Source organism: Canis lupus, chromosome 11 (assembly GCF_011100685.1).
Source record: "Canis lupus familiaris isolate Mischka breed German Shepherd chromosome 11, alternate assembly UU_Cfam_GSD_1.0, whole genome shotgun sequence".
Lineage (NCBI taxonomy): Eukaryota > Metazoa > Chordata > Mammalia > Carnivora > Canidae > Canis > Canis lupus.
Window position 1 is genome coordinate 23,366,683 of NC_049232.1, and position 27,229 is coordinate 23,393,911.

At 54.3% G+C, this 27,229-nt stretch overlaps 1 protein-coding gene and 1 long non-coding RNA gene across 15 annotated transcripts in view; one reads left to right on the forward strand and one right to left on the reverse strand.

The window, feature by feature from the left end:
• Positions 1-27,221, forward strand: part of LOC119876800 — a 300,097-nt gene extending 272,876 nt beyond the window's left edge. For 6 of the 8 annotated variants that reach the window (XR_005366697.1, XR_005366695.1, XR_005366696.1 and 3 more), the window contains 6 exons: positions 9,116-9,232; positions 18,740-18,846; positions 19,363-19,473; positions 21,418-21,495; positions 22,707-22,812; positions 23,589-27,221. This is a non-coding gene — a long non-coding RNA (uncharacterized LOC119876800). The remainder of the gene's footprint in view (positions 1-9,115; positions 9,233-18,739; positions 18,847-19,362; positions 19,474-21,417; positions 21,496-22,706; positions 22,813-23,588) is intronic. The other 2 variants (XR_005366699.1, XR_005366700.1) reach the window with 2 other exon arrangements.
• Positions 17,590-27,229, reverse strand: part of MACROH2A1 (macroH2A.1 histone) — an 84,763-nt gene continuing 75,123 nt past the window's right edge. For all 7 annotated transcript variants that reach the window (XM_038552216.1, XM_038552215.1, XM_038552214.1 and 4 more), the window contains exons 8-9: positions 26,564-26,738; positions 17,590-18,359 (exon numbers count right to left, since the gene is read on the reverse strand). In XM_038552216.1, coding sequence (XP_038408144.1) covers positions 18,194-18,359; positions 26,564-26,738 — 341 coding nt within the window. In that variant the 3' untranslated portion in view covers positions 17,590-18,193. The remainder of the gene's footprint in view (positions 18,360-26,563; positions 26,739-27,229) is intronic.

Below are 27,229 nucleotides of genomic sequence, written 5' to 3' on the forward strand. Positions count from 1 at the left end.
CAGCCAACTGAGCCACCCAGGTGCCCCCGTATTCTGTCCTTAGTCACAAATATTCACTTTAAGACTCAAGCAAAATAACTGCCTCCTTCCCCAAGATGATGCAAAAGTTTCATCTGGCTCTCACGACAGGCTCAGGATCTTGTAATCCACCACATTTCTCTTGGTCCAGAGGCCTCTGAAGTAAAGAGACAAATATTTGCACTCCCCATCCCTCAAAAATCCTCTACACAATATGCAGTTGAAACGCAGGGAAAATCATCATTCAATTATCACTGAAAAGACAAGGAATGAGAGGCAGAGGCATATAGCAGTGGTCTGGGGTAGTCTTCGTCCTGGGAGAACAATGTGAGACCCCCCTGTGGTGGGGTTGGGTGCTGGTTCTGCTCTCTCGATGCATCACCCACATCCGCAGCAAAAATAGCCGCCAGCTCTGGGGGCTGATAACTCCAGGGGCTGATGTCACGAACATTTTGTACTCAGGGATCTGCAAGTCTTCTGTGTGCTCAACCTGCGGGTCAGGTTCAGGTGACTGTCCTTGCGGGGCTCCGGGTTGAAGAGCATCTGCTATCTCAGGCACGCTTCTCTGGTGGCCTGTCCCAGAGCGTGTGCTCCAGCTTGTAATTCTGGAAGCGTTTCTCTCATGGTCCTGCCCCCCTGCCCCATCCTGTCTCTGGGCCACTTGGTGCGGTCTTCCTTTACGTTCTTGCCAGTTAATTAATTCTCAGGCCAGCTGTCTTTATTCACTGGGCTTCTGATTTCACTTTTTGTTTCTAGAAATTCTAGTTGATCCCTTTTCGAGTATGCCTGGTCAGTTTTGAAATTTTCTTTGTCCATTGTGTTTAAGCTGATAGGCCCTGTTTCATATGCATAATCTGGCCCTTGGGGATCAATTATGCTGCCCTTCCTGCTGACTCTCACTCATAGTGGCTTCTTTCCTTGGATATTTGGTAATTTTCCGTGGTGAGCTCATACTTAACTGATTGTAATCTGCAAGATTCCTGGGGGCCTGGGCTGAGCAGGCATTCTTTCAGAGACATTTCATGAATGATTTCTGTTGGTGTCCAGTGATGCCCCCTACCTGAAATCTTTTGAAGTCTACCTGTCTACTTGGAGCTCCCCAGACTGAGCAGTGGTGTAAGTTCATCCGAGTGAAGGCAGGCTTGGGCCATGTACTCCCATGGGACACTCCCTGGGTATTTCTCCCTCAGAGCCAAGGCTGGAGATGGCCATGTTTCCTGGTGGTCTCCTTTTCCACTGAGTGCACTGGAGGAGGTGTAACTTCCAGAGTCCTAGGCCCAGATAGAGGTACCTCCTTAGATCTCCCCCCTGTTTTGTGAGCCAAAGATTTTCTTTTTCTTTTTCTTTTTCTTTTTCTTTTTCTTTTTCTTTTTCTTTTTCTTTTTCTTTTTCTTTTTCTTTTCTTTCTTTTCTTTTTTCTCTTTTCTCTCTTCTCCCAGGGCAGCTGTGGTTTCAGTACTCACAGGGAGCATCTTCAGCTTGAGTTTTTAGCACTGTAGATTTCTCACACCTGTTCCTCCTCCTCTTCCTTCCATCCCTGAATAGCCTTTGCATTTAAATTTATTTTTTTTAAAGATTTTATTTATTTATTCATGAGAGACAGAGAGAGAGAGAGAGAGAGAGAGAGAGAGGCAGAGACACAGGCAGAGGGAGAAGCAGGGTCCATGCAGGAAGCCTGATGTGGGACTCGATCCCGGGTCTCCAGGATCAGGCCCTGGGCTTAAGGCGGCGCTAAACCGCTGAGCCCCCTGGGCTGCCCGCATTTAAATTTCTATTTATTGTGTCTTACCCAGCATTCTGGATGTTTATGGTGGGAGGGTAGCCTGGTGTGTTACCAGGGGCTGGAGGCCTCCCTCTGCAGTACGCTTATCTCAGTCCTCCCTGGATGTACAGCAGGCCCCGTTTCTTTAGAGCCTAGGGGCTCAGCCCTGGACTCGGCCCTGAACTCCTTCCTTCCAGGAGAAGGAAAAGACCCAATTTCTCTGTATGAGGTTCTTGTCAGAGGGAGGACAGGGCACACAGATACAAGGAGGTAAAGAGGAAATGACCACCATGCACTTATTGAGCACCTACTGTGTGCAAGATCCTGTGTCAGTGCCATGTCTCTATATTTATCATCTTATTTGATCCTCACGGCAACATTTTGAAAGGCTCAGAAGGGTCTAGCGATGTACCAAGATCTTACATCAAGCTGGTAGACTGGGCTGAAAAGCCAAGTCTGCCCTCTTCTCCCTGTCCTGTGCTGCTTTAGAAGACAAGGCACAAGTGGGCCTGACTGTCTGGGCAGGTGCCTGAGAAGCTGTGTGATCCTTCACAAACCACTCTGCATGCCTATGTCTCGGAGCATGTGCGTCGAACCCGATGGTGGGCGCCAGTGAGTAGGGGCTTAGAGTGGATTTCCCCTTCCATTTTCATGATGGCATTAGAAATTCCAAATGAATAGACAAGTAAACCTCTTAAATGGTGTGTGGGGAGGCTGTACTGTATGTGAGAGGAGGGGGCTGTGTTGTGTTTGGGGCCGGAGGGGCTGTCAAGGCACAGTCTTTTCTGGAGCCACTGGGGATCCAAGCATGGATGCTTTGGGTTGAGATACAGGAGGGTGTGTGTGGATGGGCATTTGGCCATGGGGCTGTGCTCCAGACTCCTCACAGATCTAGCTGCTATGGTGTTGGGTCTCCTCCAAATACTCACCTGCCAAGACCCACTGGACCCAGGACTCCTGGTTGTTTGTGTTTTTAATGAAGATTCGTTCCCAAGGATGGCAACAGCTTCAGCATACAGGTCTAAACTTAAGTCTTCTCTCCCAACCCAGTGGTGTTTGTTTATACCTTTCCCATTGAGAAGATCCATCCCCCTCTGGGTCTTCACCCTGGCACTGCCCCCAGCCCACAGCCCCCAGCCCCCAGCTCCCGTGCAGTTACTGAGCGGTAAGGCTCTAGCCAATGCTGGGGGCAGAGCAGAAAAAAGCCACTCCTCAGGGCACATGGCAGCCCTGTGCTGTGTCCCCGCCACTGTCCCTGTCAGTGGGGGCAGGGGGCTATTGTGCAGGAGGGTGCTCCGGGACAGCTCAGCTGCCCTGTGCAGATCCTGCAGTGACCATGGGCTCCTGAAGGCTTCCTGGCCAAGCTGCCTGCAAGCTGGAACCTCTGTGGTGGGTGGGGGTGGGTGTTCTGGAATGAGAGGGAAACCCCAGAGCAGGGCGGGGAGCAGAGTGATTAGGCAAGTGGACACTGGAGTGAGATAGATCTGGATTCAAGTCCTGGCTCTGTCACTTGCTTGTGACCTCAGGAAAGTTCCTTAACTTCTCAAAGCCTCAGTTTACCCACCTGTGAGAATGTAAGTAACAACAGTGTGTGCCTCTGCGTTGCTGCCGAGGGCCTTCCACACAGGGCCTGATGCGTGGTGAGCAGTCAGGAAATGCTACCTGTGCTCTTCACTGCCATCCATGTTGAAGGGACCTTGGAGTCCATGGCACGGGGTTGTGTTGGCTCTGGTCTGAGTGATGAGAGGAGAGACCAGGTGAAAGAGCCCAATAATTGAGAGTTTTGGTGTAGGAGCTGAGTGGCCAGTTTTGGTGTGATTGTGGCCCTCTAGCCCTGGCAGGAGGCCGTCTAAGCTGGGGAGGCTGACCTGGGGGTTAAATGAGAATGGTGCCTCCCTGCAGCTCCCTCTGGAAACCTAGCAAGTGAAACTCAGTGCTCCCCACTCAGACGGAGTATACTCTGTCCTGACCCCATCCTCAGAGACTCAGCCAGGGAGGCTGTGGTCAGGTACCCGTGCCTCAACGTCACTTGGGTTTGCAGTCCCTCGCTCTTCAGCAGATTTCTGAAGATTTCTCCCCACAGACAGCCCGATGCAGGACTAGATAGATCCCAGGACCCTGGGATCACACCCTGAGCCAAAGGCATCTAGATGCTTAACCACTGAGCCACCCAGGTGCCCCTGCAGCAGATTTTCTCCATGGGCTTCCTGCCTCTTCCCTTGCTACCATCTGGTGCTTTGGGAAGGATTGTCTTCACGAGCATGCACTTCTTTCGGGGTTATGTCTGACAGCACATAAGGAGCAAAGAGAATGGAGGGTAATCATGACTGGCATGGAATGGTCTCCTTCTTTCCTCTAGAGTCATGACTGAGCTTTGTGACGACACTTTTTTTTCCCTCTGTTGCTTTCTTCAATCCTCTCTGGTTCCATGTCTGTGTTCCAGAGAGCAGAAGCTCCCAGAAAGGTGAATGCCAGCCAAGAGAGGAGTTTTGAATGCTGTTAGGGAATGTGGAGACCTCATTCCACATTCATGACTGTATAGAAAGCCCCAAATGGTCGTGGGATCTGTGAGCTTTTTTCAGAAATTCCTTTGGCTTTGGTGTGCTCAGGGTAAGCACTAAACCACCATCTTCACTGCAGCTTACGGAGGTGAACCTACAACTGGCCTTGGGCTTTGTTGAGAGGAACTGTCAGGTTCTGGGGATGGATGAGGGTGGAAGTAGATGGCTTTGGGGTTTTGCTTTCTGTAAGGCCTCAGGAGTCTTCCATGGACAGGCCAGCCTTTGCCCATAGAGGGCCTCCTCCTGGGACCTGATGATCTGCACATCCCTGGACTTTCTAACAACTTAGGAAAACAAATGAGCTCTTTATCCAAAGAGAAATTTGGCACAGTTATCCTGGGATTTAGGCACTTCACGGCTGTTATAAAGGAGGTTGAGGTAAAGATAAGGCGGCAGACAGACCAAGACAATGCTGCTTAATTCTCTGGAGCAGACCCTCTACACCTAGGCCTGTTTCCCTATCTGCTACCTACACATTCCCCGTGGGTCCATCCACTTCTGATTCATACCATTGTTGGATTCCAGGCTTGAACATTGCTCCAGGCCCAAGCTTTGCATGACTTTACACTGAGGAGTCCTCGATCCATTCAGAAACAAAGAGAAAGTATAATGTGAATAATTGAAAGAAATTCTCTTAGAAAGTTAAGGATTCCACAAAGGTGGTGAGCAGAGAGTCCTCAGAATTTGCAGGGAGATACCACCTGTCCAGATAATTCCATACCAGGATGTGGCAGAGGATGAGAACCCTTTGAAGCAGACGCCAGGCAGCCTTGGCTCCCCGCGGTCCCTCCCCGCCCCAGCCCTCCCTGAGCGCACAGCCAGAGGGCTCCCATCCACCTGGCCTCCACGGGCTGGCGTGCTACAGGGACTGGCTCCTCAGAAACCACAATTAATAACCGCCCCTGCACTGAGGGCTTGGTCTCCTGCAGCAGATAATAAATTGGCGCCATGCACTGAACCAATTCCCCGAAGCACTGCAAGCATTGTAATACTACCTACCGCCTCTCTGCCATCACTAACTTGGAGGAAGAAACAACACTCAACCATGGTGCTGGAATTAAAGTAATTCCTTTGTAAATGGGCTAAGTACAAAATTCTAGGTAGACTTCTTGACTCTTAAGGTTTTCTCACTGGGCCTGCAGTGCTTTGCATTCCAATGTTGATGTTTATGGCCTGGAGTCTAAAAGAGCCAGGAGTGAACCCTAGCTCTGAGTCTCTGTCTCTCTGAGTCTCTGTCTCCCATGTGACCTTGAGTATGTCATTTAACTTTCTCATTTCCCTTGTTCTCAGAAAGGAGAGAACGGGATCTTCCCCGTAGAGCTGTTAGGTCACTAAGGTACCTTTATTGAGTACTTGCTGTATGTAGGGCACATGGACTGGGTCATTTAATATTTTTGGTAACCTCGTGGTGGGAGGAGATGTGTAAGGGGTTGTGTTGTCCCTATTTTATAGATAAGTTGTAGGCTCAGAGAAGCCAAGTGACACACCTGGGACCGCAGTTGATAAGCGGCACAGCTGGGACTCGAATTCAGAAGTTGACTCGAATGTCCTCTCTCCTAACCCCTGAGGTAATGCCTGCCCTTAGTAGGGCTTGCACCCCGTAGGTACTCAGTCAGTCCAAATGAAGGAACAAAGAGAAGAGAGCTGCGTGTGTTGACTGTGCAGCAGGCTCCGAGGAGCGTGTCGGGCCTCAGGCACGAACCCTGGATTCATGTGAACTGGGCGGGCGGCGGGCAGGCAGGCGGCCTCCCTGGGGACTGTCCCGGGGCGAGGCTGGGCAGGAGAAGGCCCTCGGGGTGCCCGAGCGGTCTCTTCCTCCTCCTCCTGGGCGGGCAGGCATCTCTGGAGTTTGAGCCCAGATCCTGGATCCTGGGGGCGGGCGCAGAGTCGCTATAGATTTTAAGGAGCCCGTTCAAAGCAGAAAGGACGCTCTCTCCAGAATGAAGGGCAGCGTGAGTGTCGGGGCCAAAGGAGGACGGTTGAGAATTCCCAGTAAAACTTTACAGCTTCCGCGTTTCTGCTCCTCTAAGTCTTCCCATGAAAAGCGTGCATCTGGGGGGCCGTCTCGGGGGAGCGAGGGCAGGAGCCACCAGTAGCCCGGCCGGGCCGTGCTTTCCGGAGTCATTAGTGCCCCTGCGGCCTGCGAGGGGGGCCAGGCTGCGGCGGAGGAGCGGCCTTGCCCGCGGGGTGGGGGGGGGGTGCCCCGACGCTGCCCGCAGGCCGCCGCCTGCATCTGGGCAGGGGAAGCTCCGCTCTTGTCCTTTTTATGCGTATTGACTTAGTGGAGTGCAAACATGTTAAAAGTTCACTTTCTCCTTTATAGGAGTCTATAAAAAGGCTCTTAAACGGGAGTCCTAGGGCTTGAGCGAGACAAGTGTGGGACCGGGCCTTGGGAGGGCGCAGTCCATCCCCCTGCCTTGAGCCCAGAGGTGTGAGCCTGTTGCGGATGTTGCTTCAGCCTGAAGTCTGGGAGCCCCGGCTTGGCTGGGCCCCCGCGGTGCGTCGCGCCAGAGGCAGAGGGCTCCGGATGTGGGAGCTGCCCGCGCCTTCTGCTTCGGTGAGTCCCTGGTGAAGCCGGCTGGCCTGCGTGGCCCTCTGCGGTGTGAGAGCAAGGGACTCGGCCCTGCGCAGGGCTTGTGGGGGCGCCTGAGATCCTGGGGTCTCTAAGCAAGCACGGGAGAGGAGATGTCCCTTGTCCCCAGGGTCTGGCTAACTGAGCTTTGTGATAGGCGTCCCCGTGGCTTAGACCCGGGGATGGCCTGCGGGGGAGAGGGAGAGGGTGGAGGAGTCAGACCTCTGGTGCCCTTGTGTGGCCTTTGGGGCCGCAGAGCCCACAGCACCCCCTGTCCGTGTAAAATGCTCCTTTTATTTATTTATTTTTAAGATTTATTTTTTTCATGAGAGACAGAGAGTTAGAGACACAGGCAGAGGGAGAAGCAGGTCTATGCAGGGAGCCCAATGTGGGACTCGATCCCGGGCCTTCAGGATCACACCCTGGGTCGTAGGCAGGCGCTAAACTACTGAGCCACTCAGGGATCCCCTAAAATGCTCCCTTTAAAGAGTGACTAGGTAATGAGGTGATGAGCCCAGGGGGCAAGCCTTGGGAGGCAGCTTGCTGGCTTTGGGAAATTGCTTTTGCTGCTCAGCCCTTAGTTTCTCCATCTGTCAAGTTAGAGGCTGGTCCCCACCTGCTTGCCTCTCGGGGTTGTCACGAAGCTGCAGGGTAAGAGAGGCACTGGGGAATGGTGGAAGAGCTGCTTTGTGGCCCAGGGGGGCCTGACCTGTAGAAGGTGACCCTGGCACCGAGTTCAGCACCTGGCATTCCTTTGTTCAGTGAGTGACTAACAGGTTAATGAATGAACATGCTATGCTGGTGCTCATTCCAAGGGCCCGGCCCATCACTCTGTCCCGCTCACTGCGTCTAAGTGTAACCCATAGCTGTGGCTTCAGGCAGGAACACGTGAGCTGGTCCTGCTTGCTCACAAGCACACTCCCTGGGGCGTCCCACTGATACCTGCTGTCCCTTTTGGCTCCACTGACCTGACACCTGCATAGGACTGTGCTCTCTGAAGGGAGTTTGGCAGCACAGCTGGGATCACCATCCACTATCTCCCACATGGTTCCTAGGCCCAGTGAGCAGGTCCCTCTGGGCACTGGGGGTAGTAGTTGGGGTGAGGGCAACCCCCGTGTCCAGCAGGAGCCTTCGCAGGCCTGTCCTGCATAAGCAGTTCCACATAGCAACCAAGGACGAGAGTGAGCCTCAGCCCAGCCTTGAACAGATCTGAGCTTTCCTGAGAGCAGGAAGTGTTCAAAGCTAAGGTAAAGGCAGAAGGGGGACAGATTCTGGAAAGAACAGTCAACCCTCTGGATGCAAATCTAGTTGAAGCACAGGACAAGGTTCACATGGGTTCTGCACCTGAGGGGCAGGCTGGCTTTGAAGCCGAGCTGGGCCGGCCTCTACCTTGCTTTAATTCTTTAGTCTCCCTGACTCCATTTTGTCATGAGTAAGGTAGGGACATGCCACCAACTGTAGAGTATTTGGGGGGAATTCAATTAACATGAGGCAGCCAGTGCAGTGCCTGGAACACAGAAATAATCAGTGCATGAATAGTACTGTTTCTACCACCATGATTATCAGTCACTGTATCACAGTCGGTAGCCTGGAACCACTTGCTGGTGGAGATGTCCCCGCCATGGTGTTTGCTCCATATGCTAAATTAAATGATATGAAAAGCTTGGAGTGTCGCTCTGGAGAGCTCCACGGAGATACTAAAGAACAGTGTTGATCAAAACAGTAGCCACTAACCACATGTGCCTACAGAACACTTAAAATGTGACGAGTGAAAACGAGGAACTGAATTTTCAATGTTACTTAATTTAAATGGTGCTATGTGGTTAATAGCTATCCTATTGGACAGCACAGTTCTAGAAGGTTCCCTGCAAACCAGACATTGCCTGACTCCTCTCTGAGCTATGTTAGCTCCAGATGGAGAAGGGTTTGTCAATAATTCCAGCATCTTCAGCTATATACCGTAAAGGTTGGGTTAGAATTGCACGTGGTATTGATATGCACCTGGCCGGGTCCCCTTGAAACTTGGCCTGCGTAGAGATGAGCTGGCCGACTCTCAAACGATGACCACGGTCAGAATCTGGATTTGAGCCGTGGCAGGTACGCGGCTTCTCACCTTTATGGGAATCGGAGCGCTAGAAAGAAAGGGTTCACATTTCTTAAAATATTTGTTCCTGACACTGTACTGGCAACTCTGTTTTACAGACAAGGAGACCACACCCTCAAGAGATGGGGTGACTTGCCTAGCCCCTCATCCCCTCCGCATTCCTCAGACCACAGAGCCAGAGAACCTGCCAGGTTTCGAGCGGACAAGATGCCAAGGTACAGCTCAAGGTCACGGGCTCCAGAGCAGTGTTTCCCCGCCGGGCCGGGAACGCCTGCCCATTTGATAGCTGGGAGAATGGAGGCTCGGAGGGGCCGGGGAAGCTGCCCAGGTCCCACGGCGAGCTGATCAGTCTTTCGGGGTTGGGGGCAGAGCAGGACGGGGCTCGGGGCGCGGGGCCCTGGGCCTGCCTGTCCGTCCGAGCGGACGGGCCACCCCGAGGGCCTCGCCCACCGACCTGGAGCTCGGGCGCCCGAGGGGGTGGTCCCGCCGGCGGCCGGGGGTGCGGCCGGTGGCCTTAATGGGCACATTGTCCCCCCAGGGCCGAGAGCGCCCCCGGCCACTTCCTCAGCTGCGGCGCTGGATGAGCTCATGTCTGCGGCTGCGGGCGGCGCGGGGCGGCCGGGCGGGCGGCGGGAGGCGGCGGAGCGCGGGCTGGGGCCTGGGGCCTGGGGCCTGGGGCCTGGGGCCTGAAGCAGAACCTTGTAATGAGCGACGCCGGCTGGATTTATGGGGCTGCGCACGTGCGCCTGCCTTCCTGCGAGGGCCTCCGCGTGAGAACAAAAACAAGCCCTGGCCCAGGCCCGGCGCGACTGGGTCTTAGCAAGAGCCCACTAATTACGGGAAGGCCCGGCCAGGTCCCCGGCCTGGCCTGCGGAGGCGCAGAGGCCCAGCGGGAGGCCCGAGGCCGCCTCCTCGCTGCTCCCCATCTGTGAAACGGGGGCAGGGCACCCTCTGGGCCACGACCAACAGGAGCTGATGTCACAGGTACCTGCTCCTGCTTCTGTCTCCTGGTTCTTTTTTTTTTTTTTTCTTTAAATGTTTTGTTTATTTATTCATGAGAGACACAGGCAGAGGGAGTTGCAGGCTCCATGCAGGGAGCTGGATGTGGGACTCGATCCCGGGACCCCGGGATCACACCCTGGGCCGAAGGCAGATGCTCAACCACTGAGCCACCCAGGCGCCTCTGCATCCTGGTTCTGACAGGTTCTGCTGAGTGGCCTGGCCAAGTAACTCCACCTCTCTGAGCCTCACCGCCTCCCTCACCTTCGAAAGTGGGGTGATAATGTTCATTTTGCAGGGTCTTGAGAAGGATTTGACAGGAGAATGCACATCAACCCCCTCGTGTGCCATGTACTCACACCATTGCCACCCCTCAGTGCACAGTCCCACCTGGCTGTGTGGCTCCTGTTGTCTTTCTACCCAAGCATGGAAGTGGCAGACGGGTTCTTGAAGGCCCCGTGTCATTATGATTCTGCACCTGTGCTGTGCGGGCAGCTGAGGGCCAGACACACACCGTGTCGGGGGCACGTTGAAGACACATGGGGTCCACGTGTCCCTTGTCATCTTTGTGCTGGTAGAAGAGGCTGACAGTACCAGAAGCCGGGCCTGGGACTGAACGAGTGGCAGGACTTGGCCTTCCTGTCCTGGGGCTGGGTCTGTGAGAAGAGGATTCCTGACTCAGGCTTGTGTGCTGGGCCATCAGGAAATGATACCTGCCCTGTGGCCAGTGCCCTTGCCTGGAACCTTTGTGCGTCCAGGCTCCCTGGCATGCAGGCAAGGAGCTCTCCACTGCAATACCTCAGAGGTCTCTCCTGGAAGCATTTTCTACCATTTTCCCTGTTTATTGATATCGTGGATTTAGCATCTAGCCAGAAAGTTCCTTTCTTTTTCCTTTTCTTGTTCCTTTCCCTTTTCAAATCAAGAGCCAAAGAAAGCAGAAACACCAGATACCATGAGATCCAGGCTGTGGTTAGCAGTGCAGCAAGAGGGTGCTGAGCTGGGGCCTGGTGCCAACGTCAGGCTTCACTCTGAAGCCACCGTGTGCCCACATGAAGCGAGAGATCCAGCGCGGTGGTGCCCCTGGCTGATGTGTGTTGGGCTGGAGGGTCTGCAGCAATCACACCCTCCCCAGTCTTCCCACTGCCTTCTCTGAGTCGAGCACTCTGCCTGGTGAGTAGCCTTTGTGGTCCTGGTGGACTCAGCTGGAGCGGTGATCCACGTAACCACTGAGGAGGTGCCCCTTCCTGCCATCAGCCCTCAGGGTGAGGCCTGAGGGTGCCGTGAAATGCAAAGGCATTTGGTTGAGCATCTGCCTCCTGGCCTCACGGAGGGCAGGATTTCCTTCGCTCACTCACTGCTGCATGCCCAGGGCCATGGATAGTGCTGGGCCCAGAGTGCGCAGGGGTTCTGTGCAAATGAGTGATACTCCTTGTGTGATGGGGAGACAGCTCTGTCAGTGCAGGACAGCGTCTACTCGGCATAGGGCTGTGGCTGGTGGGTGTGCAGAGTGCACCGAGAGAGGGCACCTTGCCCAGACAGTGATGGAGTCCAGGAAAGCTTCCTGGAGGAGGCAGCACGGAGGTCGAAGAGCTGAGACCTGAAGAGTTGAGCAGGATTACAGGTGAAAGGTAGCAGTGGCGTGTTCCAGGCTGTGGAGGTGGCGTGCACGAAGTCCTGAGAGCGAGATAAGAGTGGCATAAACAGAATCTGTACCAGTGGAAAGGGGCGGAGGTGGGAAGGTGAGGCGGTGGAGGCTGAGCAGCCTCCCTCGGAGCCCAGGCCCACGTCACCTTCACGGGGCAGCATCTAAACTTCCACGGGTCCCTCTTTTCCTATCCGTTCTGCAGCTGGAGGCGCTGTGCTGTCACCCTGGGGCACAGCAAGGGCTGAGGGGGCCGGGCCTGGGCCGTGTCTTGCAGGCTGTGGAGGGGCCGAGGGGGTGATGGTTTGGGGTGCTGCCCTCCTCACAGCCCTGGGCTGCCAGCTGGGGCCGCTTGAGGCCAAGGAGGCTTCAGGCCAGGGCCCCCTGCCAAGCGGGGTCCCTGGGGTGTCCATCACCCCAAGGGCAGTCGTGGCATCGCCCCGCTCGCTGGTGTCCACCCGCATCGGCGGCCGCTGACGGCCGGGAGGGGTTCCTCACTGTCAGCTGCGCCCTGGCCGGACGTGCGGCGGCCGGGTGCTCTCCCTCCTGGGCTCCGGGGGCGCCCCGAGGTGGGCGCTGCGGGCAGGGCCTCCGGGGGCCCTATTGAGGGCTGCTGGGTCCAATTAGGCAGGCCGGCGCCGGTGACTGACAGCTCGTTACCCCGCTGCCACGTGGGGAGCGGAGAGTTGGGGCCTGCCTGGGGCGCAGGAGGGGTGGGGCGCAGGGGGCGCCGAGCCGGCAGCTGGCCCAGTCGCGTGTGGGGCTGGACCCGAGTCGCCTGCCAGGGCTGGTGGCCGGGATGCTCCCTCTCGGGCTGGGCCACCCGGTGCTGTGGCCCTGGGTCTGGCTCCCAGGCGTTGGACAAGATTTGGAGGGTGTCGCTGTGGGCCTCTGATCTCTCCGCGCTCAGTGAAGCCACGGCAGTGACCTTGGCCTTGTGACGTTGGCACAGTTTCCGGGGTAATGTGAGGCCTCTTCCCCTGGGGTTACACTCCCTGTGGCACGTGCTCTGGGGCCCGTCACAGCCCCCCGTCCTCTTTGGGTGCAGGGCCCCAGCAGACCTCGGGGCTGCCCCCTGTAAGCGCGCTCAATGGGGCTGTTAGCAAAGGTCTGCGTTTACACAGCAAAACCGGCTTCTTGGAGGAGAAATTTCAGCAGCTTTGTGGGAGACAGAGTCCGGGATGCTTCACGATGGGTGTTTACCTGCACGCCCCGCATTCTGCACTCCGCTGACGGGGCTCCAGAGTCTCATGGATGTGTGTGGGCGACTGTGTGTGTGAGAGAGTGTGGGTGTCAGGAGTGGGGGGCGCGGGCCGTGAGGAGGATAGCGCCGTCCGTGGAGAGAGCATTCGTGAAGCACTCTCTTTCTCTTCTCTTCTCGAGTTTGACAAAGCAAAGTTGATTTTTAGGGGTCAGGGAAAGGCCAATCTATTTACACACCTTTGCTAAGGAGCCTGGCAGGGCAGTGATGAGGGCCGGGATTAATGAACAGTTTTATTACCTCCCTGTCAGGAGGGTCATGGGATATTATTTTGATATCAGGGGGGCCCCAGAAGCAAACACAACAGGTTGGGTTCCAAATAGAAGACATGCCAGAGGAAAGGGGGCCTCACCCCTGGCCATTGAGCGTTTCCCTTTCTTCTCGGCCGGGGCTGGGCCCAGCACCCTCCTCCCACCCCAGCGCTTTCAGGGGATCCCTCTGAGGGCCGCACCAAAGCCAGCTGCCAAGATAACGTTGGCTGGTGGTGGCGCCGGGCCAGGAAGATCAAACATCGGGTTGCTAGTGAAGGAGGCAGCCCCGCTGTCCCCCTGCCACCGCTGCCTCCCACGGAGGGAGAGCCGGCCTACTCGGGGACTGCCGGCGCGGCCTGAGTGACAGCCAGGAAACTGCCTGATGACCGCCTGTCCCAGCGCCGACTGGCCCCCCTGAGTCGTCACCCTCCGGCCTTGGGAGGGGAGTGGGACGAGGAGGGCGCACCTGGACAAGAGGCGCAAATGGCTGCACATCTCTCGTTTTCTTGTCTTCGCTTCTCGCCTCTTCTGTGACCAAACCCGGCCTCCGGACCCCGAGCGGCAAGGAGGAGTTCTGACAGCTAAACCCAGGCCCTGACAGACGGCTCCGCAGCCCAGGGATGGGGCCGAGCAGAGGCCAGGGCTGAGGTGCTGGCCTGGTGGCTGGTGGGGTCCAGGCCTGGGCTTGCAGACCCCAGCAGACGCCGTAGCTCCCCTCGTTGGGGCTGCCGTGCCTGTGTGCCATCTGGCCACTGCCACCTATCGCCTGGAAGATGGCAGCCTGTCCTCTGAAGTCCAGGTCTGTGTCACCTGCACACGCCCCTCCCTGCACACGAGCCGTGAGCACAGCTCTGTCCTGAATCCCTGCCCGGCTAGCAAGCAAGGCTCCGGGTCTCCCGGCCTGCTGGACGGGGGCACTGTCCCATCTGCCTTTGCAAGAGGCCTAGTAAGTTCCCAGGAAATCTCACCGGCCCCTGGGTTGCTGTGAATAGCTGTCCTCCAACACGTTCTGCTGCCAGGGCTGGCCACACGGGGCCTATCAGCGAACAGGCAAGACGGCCTGGCTAACGAGCAAAAATTAGGGGTGCGTACCAAAGGAGAGGCTACCTCTGGGGGCTCGGATAACAGAACAGGGGAGCCAACCAAAGACTTTGGGGGCTACGTCTCACCTAGAGAGGAGAGTTGTACTTTTGTCATCTGTAAGATAGGACAAGCATCAGCATCACAAGGTTGTGGCGGGAAGTAGCTGGTGTGGAGGACCAGTGCGTGTGGCGTGCGGGCACGCGCGGCAGTGACTGCAGCCACTTTGGCGCCACGTGCGATCTCAGATGGAGGAGGCAGAGGGAGCCGGCTGCAGGACGCAGGGCGGAGGCCAGCCGCCGAGGGCAAGTTGGAGGCTGACGTCTGCCTGGTGCCACCACCAGCCCACAGGGCTGCACGGCCCCCAGGGTATGGAATCGGTTCACTTTTGGCAAACCTCACGGCCTGCCAGCCAGTCTTTGGAATAGAGGCACGTGTACATTCCTAGTTTCCCTCGCAGTTGCACCAACTTTTCTTTAAAGTAATAAGCTGTTTTCTTTTTCCCCTGTAAACATGAGGCTGACATCAGAGAACAAATTTTGATCCTGGTTTTAAAAGCTAACTGGGTGGTTTAGACATGATGGGAATCCCAGGCAGTTGGCTGGCTCGCTTTCCTCCGTTCCACTGAAAAGAATTTCTTCAATGAGCCCACATCTCAGGGGCGAGATGCACTTTGGATTAGTGAAAGTTTAGAAACATTTAGGTGATTATGGTAAATAATTCACACAAATCCTGACAAATGCAACTTACTCTTTTGTGCAGAGGGAAGAGCAGAAACCAGCCCCCCTTCCTCTATCTGCTTCCCAGTCCCTTTAGCACCATCTAGTGGAGGACCCCTGCTAAACGCGGGATTTGCTTCTGTGGTACCTTCTCATGGTTGAGCAAACGCAATTCACCTAGAAGCCCTTTTTTTTAAAATATTTTTTTCTTTATTTATTTATGATAGTCACACACACACAGAGAGAGAGAGAGGCAGAGACATAGGCAGAGGGAGAAGCAGGCTCCATGCACCGGGAGCCCGACGTGGGATTCGATCCCGGGTCTCCAGGATCGCGCCCTGGGCCAAAGGCAGGCGCCAAACCGCTGCGCCACCCAGGGATCCCTAGAAGCCCTTTTTTAATTATTGAAGTTCAATTTGCCAACATAACCCAGTGCTCATCCCATCAAGGGCCCGTCACCCAGTCACCCCATCCTCCCGCCCAACTCCCCTCCCACCACTCCTTGTTCGTTTCCCAGAGTTAGGAGTCTTCATGTTCTCTCTCCCTCTCTAATTTTTTCCCATTCATTTTCCCTCCTTCCCCCTATAATCCCTTTCACTATTTCTTCTATTCCCTGAATGAATGAAACCATATAATATTGTCCTTCTCGACTGACTTACTTCACTCAGCATAATACCCTCCAGTTCCATCCAGGTCAAAGCAAATGGTGGGAATTCATCCTTGCTGATGGCTAGAAGCCTTTTAGCCCTGGTTTCATTCTGTGTTTTGGTCTCCAAGTTAGAAATAACCACCATGGCGACCTGGATTCTCTTTTGCTGCTGATTAGAGTGAGCCCTGGATCTCAGTGGTCAGCATCTCTGCACTTGAATCTGGTTGTGCTTCCTAGCTGTGAGATCACTGGCAAGTCGCATAGTTTCTCCCAGCCTCAGTGTTCTCAGCTGTAAAATGGCTCTGATAACAGGGACTACCCCTAGAACCATCCCTAGGACAGAATGGAAGGATGTCTGTAGGGGCTCAAGACAGTGCGTGGCTCATAGTAAAGGCCGCTCTTTCCAGCTACCAGTAGCGCTGCTCATCACCCTGCACGCCGCGGATTCTACCTGTAGAAACAACGTTCTTGGGTGAATGGCTTTGTCTGCCCACGCAAACAATGTGAAGGTCTTACTTATGAAGTGATGACTTTTTAAGATGCATCTTCTTGAATACACCATGATAAATTACAGACATTACTATTATTGTTGCCAAATTCTCATCAAGAAGTAGGAAATGTAGACTCTGTAGAAATCTTGGGGAAGAAAGCTAAAAGCTTTAATAACACCCTACTTTTAGGAGAAACTTGGGGAAAATCATCTTTCAGGATTTGGTGAGAAGTAGTTGCCTTTTCATTGAAAAGCGTGTTTGTGATGGCTTTGGACGTCTATTTTGATTTCATTAGGCACAGCTTGGGGAGGAAAAATGATCCTTTACAGTCATCTACGATATGCAGTGCACTGCATATTTTCTCCTGGCTGAAGTCTGTTTTAGAAGCAGGCACGTTTCTTTTTAAAGACAGAGAAAGTCTTCCGTGCGTTGTAGGCACATTTGGATAAAGGTAAAGTACCTTTTAAAGCAAGCAGTGTCTGTGTTTTGTGAACTGAATTCAGGTAACGAAAAGTGTAGCCACTCTGGTCCAGCTGAGCCCTTTCTAACTACAGCTGACCCTTGAACAAGATGGATTTGAACTCTGCGGGTCCACTTAGGTGAGGATTTTTTTCAATAAATACAGTGCAGTACTGTAAGTGTAGTTTCTCTTCTCTCTGCTTTTCTTAGTAACATTTTTTCTGGAGCTTGCTTTATTGTAGTAATCCAGTATATCGTATAGGTAACGTACAGATTATGTTCATCGGCTGTGTTACCAGCAAGGCTCCCTGTCAACAGTAGGCTACTGGGAGTTAAGTTTTAGGGAACTTGTAAGTATGTGGATTTTCAACTGTGTGGGGGTTGGCACCCCTAACCCCCATGTTGTTCAAGGATCAGCTCTAACGTGCATCACTAAACCCCACCCGCAGCCTCCAGAAAGCGTGCAAGAGCTAGCAGCACACCTTGAGGACCTTATTAGTGGTGCCTTGCCCATGGAAAGTTCTTAGCAGCAGGAACCCTGTCCTGTAGGAACAAAGGGCCCAACATAGCCCTCGCAGAGGGTTCCAGGCTTCTGCAGCTCCATTTGGCAAGTGGCCCAGGGACACTGGGTCCATCCAGGAGCTGGAGAGAGCATCCATCAGGAGAGGGCAAATGGCAAGAGAGAGCTGGGCTCAGCGTCTAAAGACCCGGACTGGAATACCAGTCTGCCACTTGCCACCCGCACGGCTTTCAGCATGTCTGCTTCCTCATCCATGCAATGGGGAGAATGACTTTGCCCAAGTGTCACAAGGATGGAAAGAGGGACTTCACATGAACTCCCCCTACCAGCTGTTAGGGACTGAAGATGCCCCTGTGTCCAGGCAGCAGTGGCCCTGGGGTGCTTCCAGGGAGGTGCGGGGGGAGGGGGCAGGACGGGGTGCAGCAGCCACACCTAGTCCCCCACCCTGTGAGGAGAGAAGCCCACCCAGGGCTCATGGCACAGTAACTTGAAACACACCAGTCACAACAGCAGTTTAACATTTTACTAAATCAATTCACACAAATTCCAAATTGCAAATATAATTAAGGACAACAGATTCTGTTCTGCCTTTTTAAATCTTTCATTTTCAAATCCATCATTAAGACAAAAAGTAAACAAAAAATTAAGTCTGCTGCAAATTCATGATTTTTCTTCTTGAGGAAAAAAAAAGGAACATTATAGTAAAAAGAACGCCACTGGGTGTACAATAAAGCACCACAACACACGGTTACAAAACAGGCTTCCTGGATTCGGCCACACGTAGAAGACACTGCTCTCCCCGCTGTTCTGCGTCAAGCAGGATTTCATTAAAATAAAACTATAAAATCTCCTAGGTTACACTAAAGTCAGACACGGTCTGGAACACAGTGCTTAACAACAGTAATGCCAACTATCAGTGCTAACGTAAAAACATTTTAGAAGGTCAAAAACAATTAAACTGGAAACCAAAACCTTATTTTCCCTAGATGAGCAAAATTGGAAATGAAAGGGTCCCGCCTCCCAACAGGAGTGAAGGGGATTTTTCTTTCTTTCTTGCAAGGTGGAGGCAGGGGCACGGTGCAGGCTGGCTCTGTAGTTCCTCAGCCTAGTTGGCGTCCAGCTTGGCCATTTCCTGTACGTAGATGCCTATACTCTCGCTGTCAAAGAGCACGAAATACACCGTTTTGATGGAAGAGGACATTGTTGACACGAAGTAACTGGAGATGGCCTTCAGAATCAGCTGCGCTGCCGTCTGCTTTGGAAAACCATTCCTGTGGGAGAGAAAAGTGCTCAGCTGCCAGAGAGACGGCTGGGCCGTGGCCCTGCCCGTCTCCCTCCCCGAGGCTCTGAGGCGAGTGTTGTGCTTTGTCTGTGTTGCCTCAGTGCCCGGGGGGGGGGGGGGGGGGGGGGGGGGGGGGAGCGGGCATGGGGTCCTGTGGCCGCCCATGCACAGGCATGAGAGAGACCAACGCCTGCCACATGGGACGGACAAGTGGGCGGAGAGCTGGGACCTGCAGGACAAGGTCCTCTGTGCCCTCGGAGGAAGGGGACACGGCGGGTTTTCGGAAAGCAACCAGCAGACACGCAGGATCTGCGTTTTGGGCGTTAAGTCTCCCCAGGGTAGCTCCAGCTCCTGTGTTTCCTCTCCCAGCATCACTGTGACTCGCACTGGGCTTGACCCTCAGCTCTAGGGCTCACTCCATGGGACGACTGGAGGCAGGAGCTTCCCCGGGAGGGAGCTGTTCTGCATGCACACAGGTAGGATGGTTACACCCTTCACTTCGTAGGTGCTGGAGCTGCGGGCCCGGGATGCATCCCAGAGCACCCTAGCTTGCACCACCCAAAGGCCAGGATAGGAGAGCTGGGGGGTATGGGGAACAACTCTTGGCCCGGGGACCCCTTCATCTCAAGAGACAACATCCAAGACTCCAGGCCAAATGGCTGTGAATTCATGTGTACTTCCACTTAAATGTCAGGTGGCAATTTCAAGGGTAGGTGCACAGAATTCTTAAGAATCTCAAATGAGGCCTAGAACAATTGACACCACTTGCTCCTCAGTGCCTGAGACCGACCCTGGTCAACCCCACAGGTACAGGACCCAGGTGACCCAGGACAGTGGCAGGAACATAGCAGCTTGCCTAGTCCAGCAGGAATGACGTGAGCTTTGGAGCCAGTGGCCCTGGGTTCAGATCCTACTGGCCCCGTGTACAGTTAAGGATACTCGGGTGTGAGGCTGGGGCCAATTTTCATGGGGATCTCTTTCTTCATTGGCAGGTCTACGGTCTTTGAACTGCCCTGAGCCTGGGGACTATTGGTAGCCAAAGTGCTGAGCCAACCTGCCAGTTCTGACTCCACCTCTCCTCCAGATGGGGTACCTGCCACAAGGTGAGAGGTTTTCAAATGTCTTCGAACACTCTGAGCCTTGCTCACTAAGTGCCTGTAAGTTGTGAAGTACCTTGGCTGGCTCCCCTGGAGAGCCACACTTACTCTGTTGTCAGGACTCAGAGCACCTTAGAGTTACAGGTGAAAACAGTCTGAGGACTTGCTTTCCATCAAACTTCTGGATGCTACAGAAGTGAAGCTAATCCTTAGCAGACAAGGGACGTCACCAAGGGCACGCTTCCATGCAGAGTGGCCCATGGTCAATAGTGGGGTGCAAACGATCCTTCGCTCAGGCGGATCCTCGTCAGCCACATGGCACACCCCCAAAGCAGCCAGCACATGCAGGACTGTCCATGAAGAGCTGCAGAGCTGTGCCAGCTAGCAAGGTACCACGAGGCCCACATTCCTCTGGAGCAGATCCTGGGCGCTACGTCTACCACCAGAATAGGAAGGGTGACCAGGAGGCAGGCAGGATGGAGGGTGGTGGACACCATGTGGAACAAAGGGTTTTGCTGTGTGGGGGAGGGGGAGAAGTGGGACACACGAGGCAAGTCATTCCCCTCCCCCCTTTCCCTAGCAGACTTGGGAAGGAGCTGTGGGAAGCAACTGTTCTCCCCACGCCTGGCCGTCATCTCCTGCCCTGACAATTTTCACAGCATAGGTTGTCCAGAACAAGGCACGTGTTGGCAAGTGCTTGAGGACATGAACTCGACCTTCCATTTTAGGGGTGCATCTCTAGTGAGCATGTTCCCAGGGGCATGTGTGTACGTGAGTGTTGTGGGAAGTCCGTGGGTGCAGAGGGGCTGCCCTTCACTCAGTCCTGCTCCTGAGAGTGGGATGAAGGCCAGCTTTTGGGGAGGGCTGTGCAGATACAGGATCATGGGGTCACTGGAATAAGGCCCCCTTTTAAGTATCTCCCAAAGAGCAAATATTTACTTTCCTGCTGTAAATTCAGCTGCTGCCCAAAGGACTTGCCAGATTACAGCCCCTCATTTCATTCCTGGTGAGTAAGCCCCAAGGAGGTGGCAGCCAGTGGCCTGACCTGCAGGAGTGGGGAGCTCCTGGGAGCTGCAGCAGGATGGGAAGCCTGGACCATGGGAGTAGCTGGGGCTCCTGCCAAGGGAACTCAGAGCTTCCAGTCCAGGCAGAGCATCGTGCATGGACATGGCCTTGCCGCTGGGGCTGAGCAGGGCTGTGAGGAATTGATCTCGGCCCTGGAAGCCCAAGACCATGCCCCCAGCTCCCACAGTAAGGGTGCCTTTCTGACCTCTGCATCATGCCCACAGGGGGTACTGGGCTCAGGTGAGGGCCTGTAGACTCTCCCTGCCGTCCGTCGAGGTGCCTGCCTGATGGCCGCAGCCCCCCTCCTCTGGTGGTTTGTTTCACCAGCCTGCTGCCCTCACCCATGCTACGGCTGGGGTGCCTGAGCTGGGGGAGACGTAGTGCCCTGCAGACCAAAGGCATGCCTGGTGCTCCTGCCAGACTCCAGCACTTGCTGACTCAGACTGTCTCCGGTAGCTTTCCATTTCTGCCCCCCTCTTCGGACTCTGGAAAAGTCACTGTCAGTGAGGGAATGTTCTGTCCTGCTCCTGTGTGTTGGTGGTTCTCAGTTGTTGCCTCTCCCAGGATCAGAGAGGGCTTGTCCAAGTGCAGAGTCCTGGGCTCCACCAGGTGTAGGGAATACCCATGAGAACCACTGTTCTGCACGCAGCCACATGGACTTTGTAATCTGTGCTCATAGTGTGGGCCCCATGGGTAGGAACCTGTCAGTGGGAGAGCAAGGTGGGAATCGAAGGTTTTACACCTGCAGTATCCGTACCTTGCAGGCCCTACTGCTCACAGAGCATGAAAAAGGATCTTTTAGGATCGTGGCCGGGTACACGTGAGTTTCATTTGTTTCTCCAAACATCTCCTGTTGACAAACACTGATGCCTCCCTCTGTCCTAGGCCCCCACAGGCTCAGGAAGTCCAGCTATGGGACTGGCTGCTGCAGACCACACAGGCCGCCAGGAAGGACTAGGGAAGGTAAGGGCTTTCCTTAGATTGTCAAGGCTGCAAAGTGTATCTCGGAGCCACAGTTAGAAGGGTTTGCGGCAAAATGGAACGTACAAGTAGATGGTGTCCCAGGACTGCTTTATACAGCAGGCCCAGTACACTCAAGTCAGGGGCAGCTGTGGCACATGTAGTGGCCTGGGCAGTCCTCCCACTCTCCAGGGGCTCAGGCCATAGAGCCACACAGTTGAGTCTAGGCCCTGCCTCTGTGGCTCGCTGCCCATCCAGGGGAGCGGGTGGGTAGTTCACGCACCTGCTATCTCAGGAGGCCGTGAGTGGTGAACAAGATAAACTGTAGGATTTCCTACAGCAGGCAGTCTTGCAGGGTCTTCGTAAAGGCTCATGTGGTGCAAAACCGCCTTCCTCCCAGGCCCCATGACAGCATTTGCCACTGCACCTTCCCTATGCTGTGTTGGCCTCAGGCCCCCAGAAAGCTGTTGGCAGGTCAGTGATGCCTAGCTGTCGGCCACAACTGCTGGCACGCATCACGTGGCCGGGTGACACAGGGGCCCTGGTGCAGCATGAGCCAGCTTCAGGAGCTCAGTGGGCTGATAACTTGCTCCGCTCCTGGCTTCCTGGCTGCTTGGGTTCCCTTGGCCACCCTGAATGGCCATCCCTGCTTGGCCAAGTCTTTGGGCCCACTGCCCCCTGATAGCATTTTGTCCATCTTCTGGAGAAGACCACATACCCACTGTTCCCAAGATACAGTAAAGCAAAAGGGGATACAGGCTTCTGTTCTAGTGGGGATTTGGGGTTGAATCCCAGCCGCCCTGGGGCTGGGGCATTAACCTCTCCAAGTGTTAGTGTCCATGCCTGGACAATGGCACCTTATGGATACACAGGCTGATACCAGGGATGCTGATGTCCCCAAGAGGTGCGTGTCCCTCCTCTTCCCACTTGGGCCCCCACAGGGCCTACAGGGACTGTGAGAACAGCATGTGCCTTAAGTTACCCTGCAGCCACTGTCTTCAGCTTTGAGCAGACTAAGGGGATGTCTAAGCTTCCCCTGATGTCAGTCCAGTTGTCTTGAACAGCCCTTCTTCAGTGTCCTAGGCCTCAGCTTCCCTAGACTGGTACAAGGGGACCACACAGACTTTCTTTATCTGGTGTTTTTGGGTCAGCCTGGTCAGTGATAGCTGGGAGCTACATCTTGGTTGTTTCTTTCCATTCCACCTGGATGACAGGGATTCTTGGTTCACAAGAGCCACATCACAGACGACACTGAAGTTCCCCCAGTGCTCCTGAGCCCCCACATAATGGATGGGGCATCACCAGGCATCCCCATTACCGGTGAGCTCCCCTGTAGGGCTGGCTCTGGCAGGGACATAGGACTATGGGCCCAGAGCAGTGTTGAAAAAGGCTGACTGGGGACACTGGAGAATCCTGTGGGGAGAAGCTATGTCCTGGGAGGGAGGCCAGGCAGATTTTCTGGAGGAGCCGGTCCAGGAGCTTGCCTGTGAAGTCAGGGTAGGATTAAAGGCGGACTCTAGATGGATGCTGGTGTCTGAGGTGGACTGGTCCACCCATCTAAGGGTCCTGGCAGTCTAGGAGAGTGTAGAGCTGAATGGCTTGGAAGGCTGCGTGACACTGGAAAAGTGTCCATGCCCCTGGGAGTCACATTTCTGCTAGGATAAGGGTCTCTCTCACACTGTGCTCCTGGGGCATTGCACTTTCCCATGTTCTGTGTAGCTTGGAGAAACTGCCTTGGTCAAGTTGCCCCTGAAGGCCACTCCTTTCGGAGGTAAAGACCAGGCTGTCAGCTGGGAGCAGTGGGCTACAGTTCTGGAGGGTATAGGCACAGCCCACTGTGACTTCTTCTCTCGCTCCAGGGTGTTTTTAGGCTAATAACAAATCCTCCCCCTTCAGGTTGGTTCCATCCTATTTCTCTTCAATGGCCCATTCTCAGGGTGGAGGGAGGCTGAGGGCTAGGCCGAGGCAGGTCAGAGCATTCCAGGGTGCAGTTTCCTTTCCAAGGTTCCCTAGAATCCACTCCTATAGAGTACACTCAGGTAGTGAGGTGATCGTCCAGTGGAGGGCAAAAGGGGTCTGTTGACCAATTGAGACAGGAGGAAGAGGTTCCATGTGCCCTCATCTCCCCAACACTGATGCCAAGGACTTCCAGTCAAATTCTGGCTCTACCCAGTCCAAGCTGTGTCACATCGGGTAAGGTAACCCTTTTCATCTTTTGGGCTGTTTTTGCTTTGAGTGGAATTAATGACAGTGCTCACCTGGTGGTGGTGTTGAGAGATAATGCAGATTGAGGTTTAGCACAGTACATGGGACTGAAGCAATACCCATATATGGTAGCTTGAAAAACACAAACTGGCTGGTCTTTTAAGCTCATAAATCTAAGGAGAGTTTAATCAAAACCCCAAACTTCCTATTCCCTTTATACCACCCCTCCAGAGACAGGCCGTCCCTGAATGTCAAACTGAGCTGAGAGAGTGTAGGTATCCATAAATACCGTGACCACAGTGACCAAGGACAGGATATCCAGAGGCTAGAGGTGGTTTCCCCGAGGCCAGGGTTTCACCTTTAGGGGGCTTGACGGTTGGCCCTGGGGCCAATGGGCCAGCGGGAGGGGGCATGAGGCTGCAGTCATTTTCCACATGCTGGGCCTTGGCTGAGAGAAAGTGTTCCCACTGCTCTTTACCAACATGTTTGCATTTATATTGTTTTAATTCCAACATGACTTTTATGCCGGAGACACTGGATGCCACAAACAAGCTGTTTTATTTCCCCTCCTAAAACCCACTGTGATTTACAGGCCGGCTCTGGTGTAATCCCAATCTTTACTCATGAAAGACAGGGCAGCTGTTTACATGGCTCTGTGGGGCAAGGTCTGCCTGACAGATGTGGGGATGGTGGCTGGTGCACATGTGCTTGCCTTTGGCACTCTGCCCTCTTAAAAGCTTTCAATTGATTGTTTTTAAAAACTTTTTACTCCATGAAAAACGTAGAGAATTACTTTTATGCTTCAATTAAAAGTTTCCCAATAGCCATATGAAAGAATATGAAATTATTACCTCCAATAAAGGCTCCTATTGCTTCTTTCTTCGGAAGCACCTTTCATCAGAGCAGATCAAAGTGCATCCGAAGCACTAATTGAGCCTCGGAGCCATCTGTGAGGAAGGGCAGTCCCCAGAGCCTCACTCACTGATAAGGCAGGACAGAGAGGCTAACCTGGTTAGCTGGGGTCACACAGCAGCACAGTGCCAAAGGGGAGATGGGGGAAGCAGGAAGCTGGCTACTTGCGCTCTGGTTCACAAGCACTTTGTCCAAAATGGTTTTGAATGGACTCTGGCACCTATTACAAATCTCAATAGTTCTGGGGGAAAGTGTAAGCCGGGCGGTGCTTGCTGGGTTGCTTCTTTGCCACGTGTCCTGACAGGACAAGGAGCCAACCAAGGAGCTTCCAATGCTCTATCTCCTTTCACTTTTAAGAGGCATTTAAATAGTGTTTTAAAGTTACATTCCACATCGGCCTTTGGCAAAAGAACAGAATATGAAACCGTAGTGACTGGAAGCACGGATGACAAACCGATGGGTGGGCATCCCTCACTTTGGCAGTAAAGTGGCACTCGGCATACAGGGCAGGGAGAGCGTAGGCACGCGTGAGGGAGGGGTGCTGGCATGAGCTTTCCTCGAGGGTTCCTCTCCTCCCACACATATGTGGGAATGTGGCAGCTGCCTTTTGCTAGTAAGGCAGAGGACAGAGCTCACTGTACTGGCACCGAGGACCACAAAAGTAGGACCCGGTACTGGATGGCTTGGCTGCTCAGAACTACAGGAGTGGGGAGGGGAGACACCCAGCGCCTGGGAGCATCTGCCGCTGATAGAGGTGGCCAGTGACAGAGGCTCTAGCCACAGCTCTTCCCCCTTTCAGTCCTCTGGTAAGTAAGTCCTGGCAGCACTACACAATGTCTGCAGGCCACAGAAAGCCCTGGGGCCCAGTGGCCATGCCTGTCCGCCCATGGGAAGGGCCTCCTGGGTGCAGTGTCAAAGCTCTGCTTGAGCAGACCCTCCCTGGGTCATAGGACAGGAAGCCTGCCCAGGGCCAGCTCTGTGACTGCAGGTGTGGAAACTCAGTGACAGCAGCGTTCAGGAAGGCAGTTACAAAGCTTGGCCAAGACGGTAAGAGCAAGCTCCACTCTATCTTCCCCATGGGTTCAGAAGGGAAGTGCTTTGAAAAGAGGAGCTTGCTATAAATGCAAGGAAGGGGTTTGAGGACTGATCCTCAGGCTCACTGGGTACAGCCTGTGGTGTCAAGGAAAGTCACTGTGCTGTCACCTAAAGCCCGGCCTAATCCTGAGGGACTGACCCAAGGAGCCGTGCGCTCTGGATGGGATGCCCCAGGTACAGCCACGGCCAGTACAGAGAGCCCCAGGTTGTGGCCGTTCTCAAGCCCAAGATATCCCCACTGCAGCCAGTTTTCCATCATCTTGGGGCCCGGTCCAGACTGCGAGCTTTCTGGAGGTATGCAGCATAGACTGCAGCAGGGAGGACCCTGTGATGGGAGAGGCAGTGGGTCACAGCCTCTTCCACATGCCATGGAGCTCCCAAGGCCCTCTCCTCTCTCTGAGCATACACCCAGAGGGGGCTGGGCCCAGCCCTGTTTGGTACTTAAGTGCCTGCTCAGGCCCATCCCTCACAGTGAAACAGCAGGACAGAGAGGCAGAGAGCACAGGGGTGGGGAAAGTGAAGGATGCCTGGGAAAACAAAGGTAAGAGGCAGAGGGCTTTGCTCAGAGAATGCTGGGGTTCTGGAGGCGGGGGGAGCACCTCTTGTGACAAGCATCCCCGCATTCATACCTCCCCTATCCTCCCCACATGTGTCTCTGTGTCCTGAAACTTCACTATCTAAGCCAGCATCTCTGATGGCCCTAGTACACCCCGAGGTCACTTTCAGACATTCGTGTTTGTATTATTCCTTATCTCTGGCTTTGGGTCTTCTCGACTAAAGCAAGGGGGTTGGAAGCAACCTCCAGACCTCCACGATGATGGGCTCAATATGCCACTGAGCACAGGCCGTGTGCACTTACCTTCCACTGCCAATGGATGGAAACGCGATGGACTTGAGCTTCTTGTCATCTGCCAGGGCCAAGCAGTTCTTCACCGTCTTTTCCAGAAGTTCCTCACACTTGTCTGCACCCCACACCGGACTGTTACAGTGGATCACAAACTTGGCAGGCAGGCCATGGCCTGCGCTGACAGCAGCTGGAGGGGACGAGACAGGAATAGTGAGTTCTGTCCCTCTGCAAGGCACAGGGCCCCAGATGCCCAATGCAGACCCCTCCAGCTGTAGCACATCTCCTGGGCTCCCCTGTATCTTGCACCTGCCTGCTGGTTGTGCTTCTGAGGTCAGCTCCAAGTGCAAATTGTTGCTCCATGGCTAGTCTTCTCAGGGGAAACACCGGGCCAAGACCCACCGCTTGGAGAGCTGGCATGAGGACACGTCACTGACAGGAACTTTAGCCACGATTATAGGGATCCCCCTCTGTATCCTCCTGGAGGCAGACCCTTTGCAGCCTCAGATTTACCTTTTGGGGTCTCCAAGCCCCATTTCTCCAGTGGACTCCTGTACAGATAGTTCCTAATTATCTCCAGTTAATGAACCTTGAAGCAACAAGGCTGGCAGCTCCTCTTCTCCCTCACTGATCCCCCTTAGCAGCGACAGAAATAAACCGTTCTTCCACAATATGCTTATC